The sequence below is a fragment of the Mandrillus leucophaeus genome, unplaced genomic scaffold (genome assembly GCF_000951045.1).
Source record: "Mandrillus leucophaeus isolate KB7577 unplaced genomic scaffold, Mleu.le_1.0 Scaffold521, whole genome shotgun sequence".
Classification (NCBI taxonomy): domain Eukaryota; kingdom Metazoa; phylum Chordata; class Mammalia; order Primates; family Cercopithecidae; genus Mandrillus; species Mandrillus leucophaeus.
Genome location: NW_012105598.1, coordinates 258927 through 270554, shown reverse-complemented (window position 1 = coordinate 270554; position 11628 = coordinate 258927). Strand labels below are relative to the sequence as shown.

The 11628-nt window shown below is 46.4% G+C and overlaps 1 protein-coding gene across 1 annotated transcript in view; it reads left to right on the top strand.

The window, feature by feature from the left end:
* Positions 1-429: 429 nt before the first annotated feature.
* The window catches only part of CYTH3 (cytohesin 3), a 26321-nt gene continuing 15122 nt past the window's right edge, over positions 430-11628 (top strand). Inside the window, exons 1-4 of the mRNA XM_011996659.1 lie at positions 430-617; positions 1583-1647; positions 2187-2253; positions 10377-10495. Coding sequence (XP_011852049.1) covers positions 1610-1647; positions 2187-2253; positions 10377-10495 — 224 coding nt within the window. The 5' untranslated portion in view covers positions 430-617; positions 1583-1609. The remainder of the gene's footprint in view (positions 618-1582; positions 1648-2186; positions 2254-10376; positions 10496-11628) is intronic.

The following is an 11628-nucleotide window of genomic DNA, read 5'->3' as shown; positions in this document are numbered from 1 at the left end:
TTAAACCAAGACAAATAAAAACACAGGCATACAAACATGGGCTCTCCCACACTTGTGTACTTTACTCAGAGGACAGGGTAGAGGCAGGTCCCACAGGAGAAGCACATGAATGAAGCCGCAGTCTCAGCGTGGGAGAGCCTGTGAGTGTTACAGAAGTGATTCAGAGGGCCGGCCCTGGCTGCTTCCGTTTGGGGCTTCCTTGGGAAAGTCAAGCAGACCTGGAGGTCTTCTTTGAAAAGCTTCCTAGTCATTGTCATTGCCAAAGTAAATGTGGCTTCACAGGCCACGGCAGGGACAGGCCTTGTCCCAGACAATAGCTCCTTTCTAGGAGCTTGCGTTTTAATTCTGAGTGTGTTGGCGTACAGAATAATAGGGTCTCAGATAAAAATGTCTTTGTATTTGAAAGGTAATTCATGGAAATTTTTCTTCTAAGGTTACCCTTCATTCTTGGGAAAATGAGAGAACCCAGAATCGGTCTCTGGTTGAAGAATAAGGATGTATATTATTTGGACGTTAGTAATCATCCTGCTGATAAATGTGGAATTGTAGTCTAGCTCTAACTACTTCAGTTTATCAGTGAGCACACTGAGGCCCAGGGAAGTTGGAGGCTTCCAGAGGTCTCTCTCATTAGTAGGGGCCACGTCAAGGGAAAAGGGGGTGTGTCCCCTTGGATGCCTTTGGCTTCTCTGAGCGCCCTGAGTCAGTTCTGTTCACCCCCGGGCTCTGTCCATGGTGCTTCATCTCATTCAAGGTGATAGAAGTGATCCTGAGACCACCGACCTAAACACACCTGAGCTTCAGCCTGAGACCACCGATCTAAACACACTTGAGCCTCAGCTTCTCCCCAAGAACAAAGGCAGTCTTGAAGGAGGAGGCAGGTGACTGTGTGTGTGGCAGGGCTGAATAGTGCAGTTAAGTGAACTAAGGACTCAAGGCTTTCCTTTTGCTGGTTTTATCTTTTTTTTTTTTTTTTAAGAGACAAAGTCTTGCTCTGTTGCCCAGACTGGAGTACAATGGTGTGATCATGGCTCACTGTAGCTTCAAACTCCTGGGTTCATGCAATCCTCCCTCCTCAGCCTCTCTAGTAGCTAGGACTACAGGTGTGTACCACCACACTCAGCTACTTTTTCTGTTCTTCTTTTTTGTAGCAATGGGGCCTTGCCACATTGCCCAGGCTGTTCTCAAACTCCTGGTCTCGAGTGATCCCTGTGCTTCAGCTTCCCCAAATGCTGGGATTACAGGCGTGAGCCACCACTCCTGACTTGGTTTTATCTTTTCACAGCTGTGATATTCCCCCGCAATGTCCCTGCCTGATTTTATATACAGATACCCTAGGATCTGCATAGTGACCCCTCTGAATCTGGTATCTGATGAAAAGTGAGCAAATAATTTTGTTTTCTCCTAAGTTGTGGTGGCTTTGACTGTGAAACTCTAGCTGTATTGATAATACTATTGGTTTTTCCATCCCTGCGATGCTTAGATGAGACCTCAGGAAAGCTTGTCACAAGAGGACTAAAATTTCCGTCTCAGGGGAGGAAGGTTAAGACCCACTCCTCACCTCAAAATTCTTCTGTTTTGACAGAGGCTGAAATATGAAATTGCAGAAGTGATGACAGAGATCGACAATCTAACTTCCGTAGAGGAGAGGTAACAATTTGTGGCCACACCTTCAAGCTGTTTACTCGTTTCTTTCTACCTCCATCTTCTAGTCAAACTTGCAGAAAGTGGGGTGAGAGTGGTTGGGATGGGGGGAGCCTGTGGAGTTGTTAATTCCTGTCCTCTCCCCCCGCTCCTCGTGGAGGGGTCCTGGGGTATTTCCCTGGATGTTACTTCTCATCGCCTCCTCTGTAAGTCATCATCTACCTTTATAGGTTCAGGCATAAGCACAGGTACTTCAGGGTTGACCCGCACAGAAATTATCTGCCTGCGTCATAAGGAGCTGTGCTTTATTAAAATCACTGGTTTGCATCATTAGCTTTTTCTGAAGTGTCTCAAGTTATCAAATGTGAAGAGCAATGGCGGCCACACCACCCCTCCGCCACCGTGGAGGCTGGAGGCCCCTCCGTGCAGGCCTGTGCTTCCCTTCCTTGAGTCTGTTGTTGCGGGGGAAAGTGCACTGGAGGGCCGTGACTCAGCTGCACCATGAAAACAGCGTGAGTGATTTTCAAATTATTCCACACCAACAGCAAAACGACTCAGAGGAACAAACAGATAGCCATGGGAAGAAAGAAATTCAACATGGATCCCAAAAAGGTAAGAGAATGCTCTCCCTTTTCTGGCCTGCAGGAGATGGACTCATCCATTGATTTGAACTGCCATGTCCCTTTTGGACAGAGGTCAGAGGTGGTCCGTCCTGTCACCTCATAAAAGACGGGGAGTTGAAGGCACATTTCGATCAAAAAGGGGCTGTTCACGAGTGGGGTGAAGCAGAAGTGCCTAGTAGGGCTGGTACCCTGGGCAGAAAGGCCTTTCTTGCCGAGTGAGCTTCTGGGTGAGGAGGCAGCCTCACAGGCCCGGCTCGGACAACGCGGGGCAGGCCGGGCTTGGCTCCAGGCAGTGCCCTTGCTGTGGAGGCTCATATTCCTGTCTTCCCACTTGAGCTGGGCCCTACAGCCAGGAACCACGTGATTAGGAAGGAACAGGGGTGGGAGTGGAACCCGGGTGTCCAGAGGTTGTGGACTTTATAATCTGGGTGGGTTAAGTGGTTCATGTAAGAGGACGTTATTTCTCCATTCGCCTTAAAAAGCAGGTGTCTGTGAAATAAAACAAGGGATCCTCCACATTTAAACCAGCATCCTCCTCTTTCCTCAAGTTGGATTTTCTAGGGAAACACCCGAAAACAGTGAAACCTGAAACATGCAGCTGCTTGTTTCTGAGACTGAGCTAAAGGATTTGGCAGAATCTGTGAAGATTTTTGGTGGACGTTTTGGTTTTGAGAAAGAAGGGTAGACCTGAGTCTTCAGGGTTTGGGAGAGGAACGGCATGTCCGAATTTCACCACATTGGTCAGGCTGGTCTCAAACTCCTGACCTCAGGTGATCAGCCCATCTCGGCCTCCAAAAGTGCTGGGATTACAGGCATGAGCCATTGCGCCCGGCCATGTCTGGATTTTCTTAAGGCCGTGGACATCTGCAGCCAGAGGAGGGTTTTGTTTAGCGCATACGCTCTAGCCACTGTGAAAACTGCCCTGTTGCTTTCTCATTCTCTGCTCGTGGGGCATCAGTCATCTCCACGATGGAATGAAAATTGTCAATTTTGTGAATTTGGAAATGATTTGATATTTTGGGTAACAGCTTTTCTTTAAGGAGTTGGGACTGTGGAGTTAGACTTTTTTTTGTTGTTGTTGTTGAGACGGATTCTCGCTCGATTGCCCAGGCTGGAGTGCAGTGGCTGGATCTCAGCTCACTGCAAGCTCTGCCTCCCGGGTCTACGCCATTCTCCTGCCTCAGCCTCCTGAGTAGCTGGGACTACAGGCGCCCGCCACCTCACCCAGCTAGTTTTTTGTATTTTTTTGGTAGAGACGGGGTTTCACCGTGTTAGCCAGGCTGGTCTCCATCTCCTGATCTCGTGATCCGCCCGTCTCGGCCTCCCAAAGTGCTGGGATTACAGGCTTGAGCCACTGTGCCCGGCCACGTGTTTGTTTTTTTGCTTTTCGTTTCTTTGAGACAGAGTCTCGCTCTGTTGCCCAGGCTGGAGTACAGTGGCATAGTCTTGGCTCACAGCAAGCTCCGCCTCCCGGGTTCACACCATTCTCCTGCCTCAGCCTCCCGAGTAGCTGGGACTACAGGCGCCCGCCACCACGCCCAGCTAATTTTTTGTATTTTTAGTAGAGACGGGGTTTCACCGTGTTAGCCAGGATGGTCTCTATCTCCTGACCTCATGATCCACCCTTCTCGGCCTCCCAAAGTGCTGGGATTACAGGCGTGAGCCGCTGCGCCCAGCCATGTCAGATTTCTAGTAAGGGCCAACATTGAGAAGTCACTGTTTGTCAAGAACCATGATGAGGAAGCACTTTAATTCATACACTTAAGTTCCTATAGTAACCTTATGAGGTAGGGAGGGTCCGTCTTAATTCCTCTTTCACAGTTGGGGAAAATGAGGCACAGAACAGCTAAGGAATTCACCGCTGCCCTGAGGAGGGAACCTGACTCCAAGGCAGCCTGTCACTGCTACTGTCTGCTGCACTGGGTGGAAGCCCCTGGGGTTGGTTTCTAGGTGGCCCTAAGTGGTCATCCCTGTAGCACTGGCTCACCACGGCCAGGGAAGTTGGCATTTAACCCATTTATTATGCCTGAGGTTGCCGGTTTTTGAATTTCTGGTCAGACCTTGGCGATGACCTTGAGCAGTAGGATGTAAACAGCCCCCACATGCTTTGTGTTCCAATAATGGAACACTAGGCATAACCTACTTTGCCTGGGCTGTGGCAAATTGCTCACCAGCTTCATTTTTTGTTCCTCTTCACCTACAAGATTTTAAGAATCTTGATTACTGGTTGTACTTATCTATAATTATGCTGCTTGATAAAAGCAGATGTCACGTTTAGTCTGCATGTAGCCTTTTGCTGGGAGAAATTATCAAAGTTCCTTGGTTTTGTAGACTTGGATATAGCACTTGTCTTAAGTCTACTTGAGCCTTCCTAACGCAATACCATAGAGGGGGTGCTTAAACAGTGGAAATGTATTTTCTTACAGTTCTGGAGGCTGGAAGTCCAAGATGAGGGTGCCAGCATGATTGGCGTCTGGTGAGGGCTCTCTTCTTGGCCTGCTGGTAGCCACCTTCTTGCTGTATCCTCACATGCTGGGTAGTAAGGAGAACTTGCTGACTCTAGGGTGCTGTTCTTATAAGGGCACAAATACCATCAGACCAGGACCCCCACCAGGACCTCATGTAACGCTGATTACCTCCAAAAGACCCCATCTCCAGATACCATCACATTGGGGGTTTGAGCTTCAACATACGAATTTCATTCACAGCTGCGATGGATGATGTCACATGCTTCAGACACAACTCAGAATTACATCTACCTCCCCACGCCCCTATTAAACCTGTAACGTTGTGAAGCATGAAGACATTGTCAGAGTAAATACATTCCTTCCGGCTAGGATGGCGTTTTCTACGTCTCAGAGTGATGACACTTTAAACAGGGAGCTTTGGTTTGTTCAGGTGCATTATTTCTAGAAGTAGCGCTTGAGTTCATAAATGAGTAAGAGGCAAGGTTTGATTAGATCACGGAAGCTGAAAACACTCTGCAGCCTCTCTCTTTTATTCCTGATTTCCTAGAAATGCCTTAAATAAAATATATAAATCATATGACAAGCAGGGGTTCACTCAGTGGACTAGAAATTGAGGAATCCCTGGAAGAAGATAAATGGGATCCACTGAAGAAGGAAACAGTGCCCACAGAACATACAAGAAAGGACTGTCGGGGGCGGCAAGAGCAGCTTCAGAGTTCCCTGAGCGCAGAGGAGGTACATTCGGGGAACAGGACTGTGGGAGGGACATCGAGACTGGTCACCCTTTCCTGACCTTGTGCCTAGCAGTGATTGTGTCTCCAGGTGGGAAAAGCAAGAGGGAACACTTAGTCCATGAAAACAAGCAGCGTCCTTGGTGGGTAGCAGCACCAAGAAGGAGAAATAGCCACTCTCAAGAGACCAGCCGTTGGCTGCCTGACCTCCTCTGCCAGATCACTGGAGGCAGCTGCAGCAAAAACCAGACGCAGGTAGCGTTCTGTTAGGCCAGCAGTGACCCTTCAATACAAAGACGAACACCCACCAAGCACCACCAAGCGTTTGAGGAAACCAGCACCGTGAAAGAGACACAAAACCCTACAAACAGAAGAACTAAGACTGGAGGAAACAGATGTAATAGAAACAGTAGAGGTGGGGAGGGCGGCTCATGCCTGTAATCCCGACGTCTTGGAAGGCCTAGGCGTGAGGATCGCTTGAGCTCAGGAGTTCAAAACCAGCCTAAGATAGCGAGACCCTCATCTCTACAAACTTTTTTTTTTAAAATCAGCCAGGCATAGTGGTATGTACCTGTAATCCCAGCTACTTGAGAGGCTAAGGTGGGAGGATCACTTGAGCGCAGGAATTTGAGGCTACAGTGAACTGTGATTGCACCACTGCTTTCTAGCCTGGGTGACAGTAAGACTTTGTCTTTTAAATCCTTTATCAAGCCAGGTATGGTGGCATGTGCCTGTAGTCCAACTACTGGGAGGCTAAGGCAGAAGGATCGCTTGAGCCCAGGAGTTTGAGGCTTCAGTGAGCTGTGATTACACCACTGCACTCTAGCCGGGGCAACAGAACGAGACCCTGTCTCTTAAAAAAGAAGCAGGAGGCTGGGTGTGGTGGCTCACGCCTGTAATCCCAGTACTTTGGGAGGCTGAGGTGAGTGGATTGCCTGAGGTCAGAAGTTTGAGACCAGCTTGGCTAACATGGTGAAACCCCATCTCTACTAAAAATAGAAAAAAAATTAGCTGGGTATGGTGGCAGGCACCTGTAATCTCAGCTATTCCAGAGCCTGAGGCAGGAGAATCACTTGAACCTGGGAGGTGGAGGTTGCAATGAGCCTAGATTGTGCTAAGGCACTCCTCCCTGGGTGATGAGGGCAAAACTGTGTCTCAAAAATAAATAAATTAAACAGAAGCAGCAGCAAAAAAAAAAAAAAAAGGCAACTTTTTATCATAGAATATTTATCTATATTATAAATATCATAAAAAAGATATGATAGGATGTTTCTTATCCATGATACAAAAATGGGGGATTGTGAAAAAGAACCTTGGAAATGAAAACTGGGAGTGTCTGTCACGTCGTCACTTGAGCATATGGAGAAGACGTGGCTGAAGAGTGGACGTGTGTTAGAAGAGAGTTTAAGAATTCTTTATTCAGTTTTGCAGAGAACTACAAGAAAACATGCGAGGTGGGTCCAGCAGCCCAAATTTCATCTAAAAGAAGTCTCAGAAGGAGAGAATGGAAAATGGAGGAGAGGAATATTTCAAAGAAATCTTGGAATATTTTAGAACTAAGAAAAATCCTTAGATTCAAAGGCCCCACCAAATGCCAAGCAGGATGAAAATTGAAAAGACTTACACACTTAGATGTGTCAAGTGGAATGTTGTAAAACTCGTGGATAGAGAAATTCATTTAATTTTCCAGGAAGGAAAGATCAGATTTCCTAAGAAGAAATGAGGAGCACAGCAAGCTTATCAGGGACACTGGATCAAAGACAGGAGGGAAGGCAGTACCTTCCAAGGCCTGAGGAAACATGATTTAAAACCCCGAATTCTGTCTGTCCTGTCACTCACGAGAGAAGGTGAGGAAAGACATGTTCAGACATACAAGGGCTTCTCTGTCTGATCTCTAGGAATTGTGTAATTGGAGTATGACACATCAAAACAAGAAATGATTACAGAGGATCAAAAAGGAAAGAAACAAGCAAAACTTTTTACGTCAAAGTGAGAAATTTAGTCCAAATTTATGTCAGTATATAAGTAGCAAGGGGGAAAGGAAGGAGGGAAGTAACAGCTAAGGTTTTCTAGATGTTGATAGATACAAATAAGTTTAAATACTTGTCAAAATTTTAAGAGTAATCACTAAAGAGAAATAGGATTTTAAAATTATTAACAAACATCAAAGAAAGTTTGATCAGTTCAACACAAGGCTGGAAAGGCATGTGAAATAGAAAGCACCAAATAAGGGGTCAGGAGGAAGTGCTAACCAATCAGTGCTCACTGTAGATTTGATTGGGCTAAATTAATGACAAGACAGACACTTGGATATTAATTTAAATAAATAAGTAAAATCCAGCTTCGGATTGAGACCCACACCTAGAAGAGAAACAAAAAAAGGTAAGAGTAGGTGTAGTGGGTCACATGGTGCCACTGCCCCCATTTCTGCTGTTTGACTTTCTAAATGGTATTCTAAAATATTAAAAATTTCCAATACTGTTAGAACATTCACTTTCTTCTATGAGTATTTACCTAGTGTATTAGTGTTCTAGGGCTGCCATGACAAATGACCACAAACTGGGTGGTTTAAAACAAGAGAAATCTATTCTCGCTCAGTTCAGGCAGCCAGAAGTCCAAGATCGGGGTGTCGGCAGGATTGCTGCTTAGACTCTGCGGGAGAACCCCTTCCCGCCTCGCTCCTGGCGGGCTGCCGGCCTCCTGCTTTCCGCAGCTGGGGGCGCCTTACTGTGGTCTCGGCCTCCATTGTCTTGTGGCCTTCTCTGCACCTTCTCCTCTGTCTCATAGGACAAGTGTGATTGGACGCAGAGCTCTGTGTCCTCGTCCTCTGCTTGTCTCTTTGCTGCCTCCCAAATAGCATTCTCCAAGAAATGTCCTAGTTTTTTGTATGTTCTGAATTTTAGGGCAGGTCTTGAGCTTCCAGAGGAATTAATGGAAGCCTCATGCCCAGGCCCATTCAGTTCCCTGGGCTTCAGCTGACAGTGGCAGGGGCCTTCACCATGCAAGGTCAGGCCCCCAGCCTTGTATCCCCAGAGATGACAGGACAACTAGTGATCCCTGAGGGTGTCCTGCCTCCCTCCCACCTGCAGCTGATGGCCTCACCTGGCTTCTCTACCTGCCTTACTTGTTTTCCTCACTTAGAGCCAATAGCAAAGCCCTAGCACTGTCTCCTGCCCCAGGCTCTGTTTTCAGGGAACTTGGGCTACATTAGGCCTCTCGAAGGACCAGACCTGTGTTGCTACAGTGTGTGTGTGTGTGTGTCTTGTAATTTAGATGGCGCCCCTGTGGGTGTACCCACTTAAACTCCTACCAAATACATATGAAAATTGATTTAGGATTGTTAGACTCGCTAATTTTTTTGGAGAATAACAAATCATGGTACACAAATTCTAAATGTACAGCTTGAAGAATCTTTATAAATTAATATACTCACATTACTGCAACCCAGAACAAGCCACAGTTGTAGAATATTACAGGGCACCTTGCTGGTGCCTCATCTTAGGGAATTCACTCCCCAAGGTAGCCAGTCCTTAATCACCATAAGTTAGTTTTGCCTTTTTCAAACCTCCTATGAATGGAATTGAAATCCTCTTCCGTGTCGTCTTTTGCTCCATATCATGTCTGTGAGATTCGTTCTTGTGAGTGTTCATTCCATTTCATGGCTGTAGAGTCTTCCATCATGTGATTATGCCAGAATGTATTGATTGGTTCTCTTATTGACTGTTTTCAGTTTTTGGAAATAAGGCTGCTGTGGACGTTCGTGTGTGTAAAAGAAATAGAAAATCTTCTGGATGGACTGTGAGGGTATGAGGCAGCCCTGGTCTTGGGTACTGACAGTCTTAGCTGGATAGAGCCTCTCTGAATTTGTGGAAATGGCCTCCTGGCAAATTGATTTCTGATTCCCTATTCCCTTACCACCCTTGCCAACACATATTTTGAAACTGGCTGCAAAGCTATGTTAGAGGTAAAAATTTCTATTGTAGGTTCCTGGGACTTCTCATGAGACAGTGCTCAGCTGATTCAGGCCAGGGGCACCCATTGCCTTTGAGATTGTCAGCTGTGCTGCAGCCCTCAGAGTGGGCATAAGCTTTGACTGGACGAGCTTGGTGGCACAGCATGTCAGTTAATATGTTTTTGGTATCAGGTAACAGAAAATCCAACAAAAGGTATCTTACACAGTGGAGGTTTATCTTCTCAAGCAGCTGTGTAGCAATGGGTGGCTCCCAAGTGACAAGAAGGTGGTCCCTGTACCCATCTCAGGGTTTCCCATGTGAGATGGCCACTGTGGCTCTGGTCATCACATCCGTGTTCAAGGCAGAAAGGAGGAGGAAGAGCAGTGCTGGCTCATGGGCCCCTTTTTACCAGGAAATCAAAAACTTTCTCTCCGGGCTTGTCTCTCTGTCTGGCCGGATCTGGTCACAGGTCATTTCTAGTGCTAAAGGCAGCCAGGAAACTGCCTCTGTAGTGAAGGGGGTGGCAGGAGCGGGGACTGGCACCACCCGCTCGCTGCGTCCCTGGGACTGGGGCCAGGTTGACCGACTGGCAGTGGCCACCACCCACAAAGTGTCCCTCGCAGACACAGAATAAACCATCTTCCTAAGCTTGGAAAATCTAATATTATTACTACTCCTGCCTTTATAATTTCTAATAACCATCTGTAATGGTTTGTTCAATAACCCATTTGTTTGTCTTTTAACCTGTTTAACTGCCAGGAGGAATGAATGTGCGTTTCTTTGATGGATAAAATGTAGTATGGAGTTGGGAAAATCAGATTGTGCAGTTGTATGGGTGTCTCTGGTATTATTTTTGCTGTGTCCATACCAGTAAAATCATGACACTAAGTGTATTTCTGTCTTTGAAAAATGAGTTTGAGTGATACTCCTAACCGGTGCTTCCTTTCTAATGTTCTTCAGGGAATTCAGTTTCTAATAGAAAATGACCTGCTACAGAGTTCCCCAGAAGACGTCGCCCAGTTCCTTTATAAAGGAGAAGGCCTAAATAAGACCGTCATTGGGGACTACCTGGGTGAAAGGTGAGTTCGAGGAGGAGGCACAGCCCTACTTGGGGCCACTCAGCCCTGCAGCTTGACCTAGGTCACACTCCACTTTCGGGGCCATCACAGCCTAAAGGCATGATACAGCCACGGGCTCTGGACATCCACGTGCCCATCGCAATACCAGGTGGGCCCAGTGCAATCGGTTCTTCTCCCGTGTCCATGGGAGGAGAGAGGCCTTAGAGTATTCTGGGATCCTGGGACTCCTCTGGAATCCTGTTTTTCAGGGAACCATGACAGAACTGACAGTGCGGCTGCCCCTTTCTCCTTAGGTTGGAAAGCATCTTAATCGTCTTCTGTTTTACCCAGAAATACGCCAGGTTTCTCAGTGGTTTTCTGTCTCATGTTACTTGCAGAATGAATAAAGGTGGAAGGTGAATTTTTTTAATGGAAAGCAGCAGGTCAGATTTACTTTCTGACCGCTACTGGCTTAGCAGAGGTTAGGGCAGGAATGCTGAGGCAGCACGTGCCCTGAGTATGCCAAAACAGACTTTTGTCAAAGACCAGAAGAAAGTATTTTTAAACAAAAGCCCAATAGTTCCTAAAGTCGGGAGGTTTCGGTTTTTAGCTTTTTTTTAAAAAAAATACTTGATTGAAAGTGGAAAGTGGAAAACTCATTCTCTGAGGCCAGCACTACCTGATACCCAACCAAAGACACTGCTAGAAAATGGCAGACCATATCCTTATGACTGTAATATATAGTCAGCAACATGTAGAAAGGATTCTGTACCAAGGGGACTTACCCCATGAATGCAAGGTTAGTTCAACATATAAGTCAATTAAAGTAATATACCATATCATTCAAATAAAGGACAAAACCCACATGATCTTCTCAACAATATAGGAAGAGCATTTGACAGAACTCAAAACTCCTTCACAATAAAAACACTTAAAAAGCTAAGACAGACAGGGAACTTGTTCAACATGATGGAGGATTCCTATAAAAAATCCCACCACTTAACGGTGAAAGAGTGACTGCTTTCTCCCTAAGATCAAGAACAAGACAAGGATGTCTACTCTTAGCAGTGCTGTTCAGCCCAGTGCTGGCACGTCTTGCCAGGGTGGTTAGACAAGAAAATAAAGACATCCAAATTGGAAAGGAAGAAATTAAA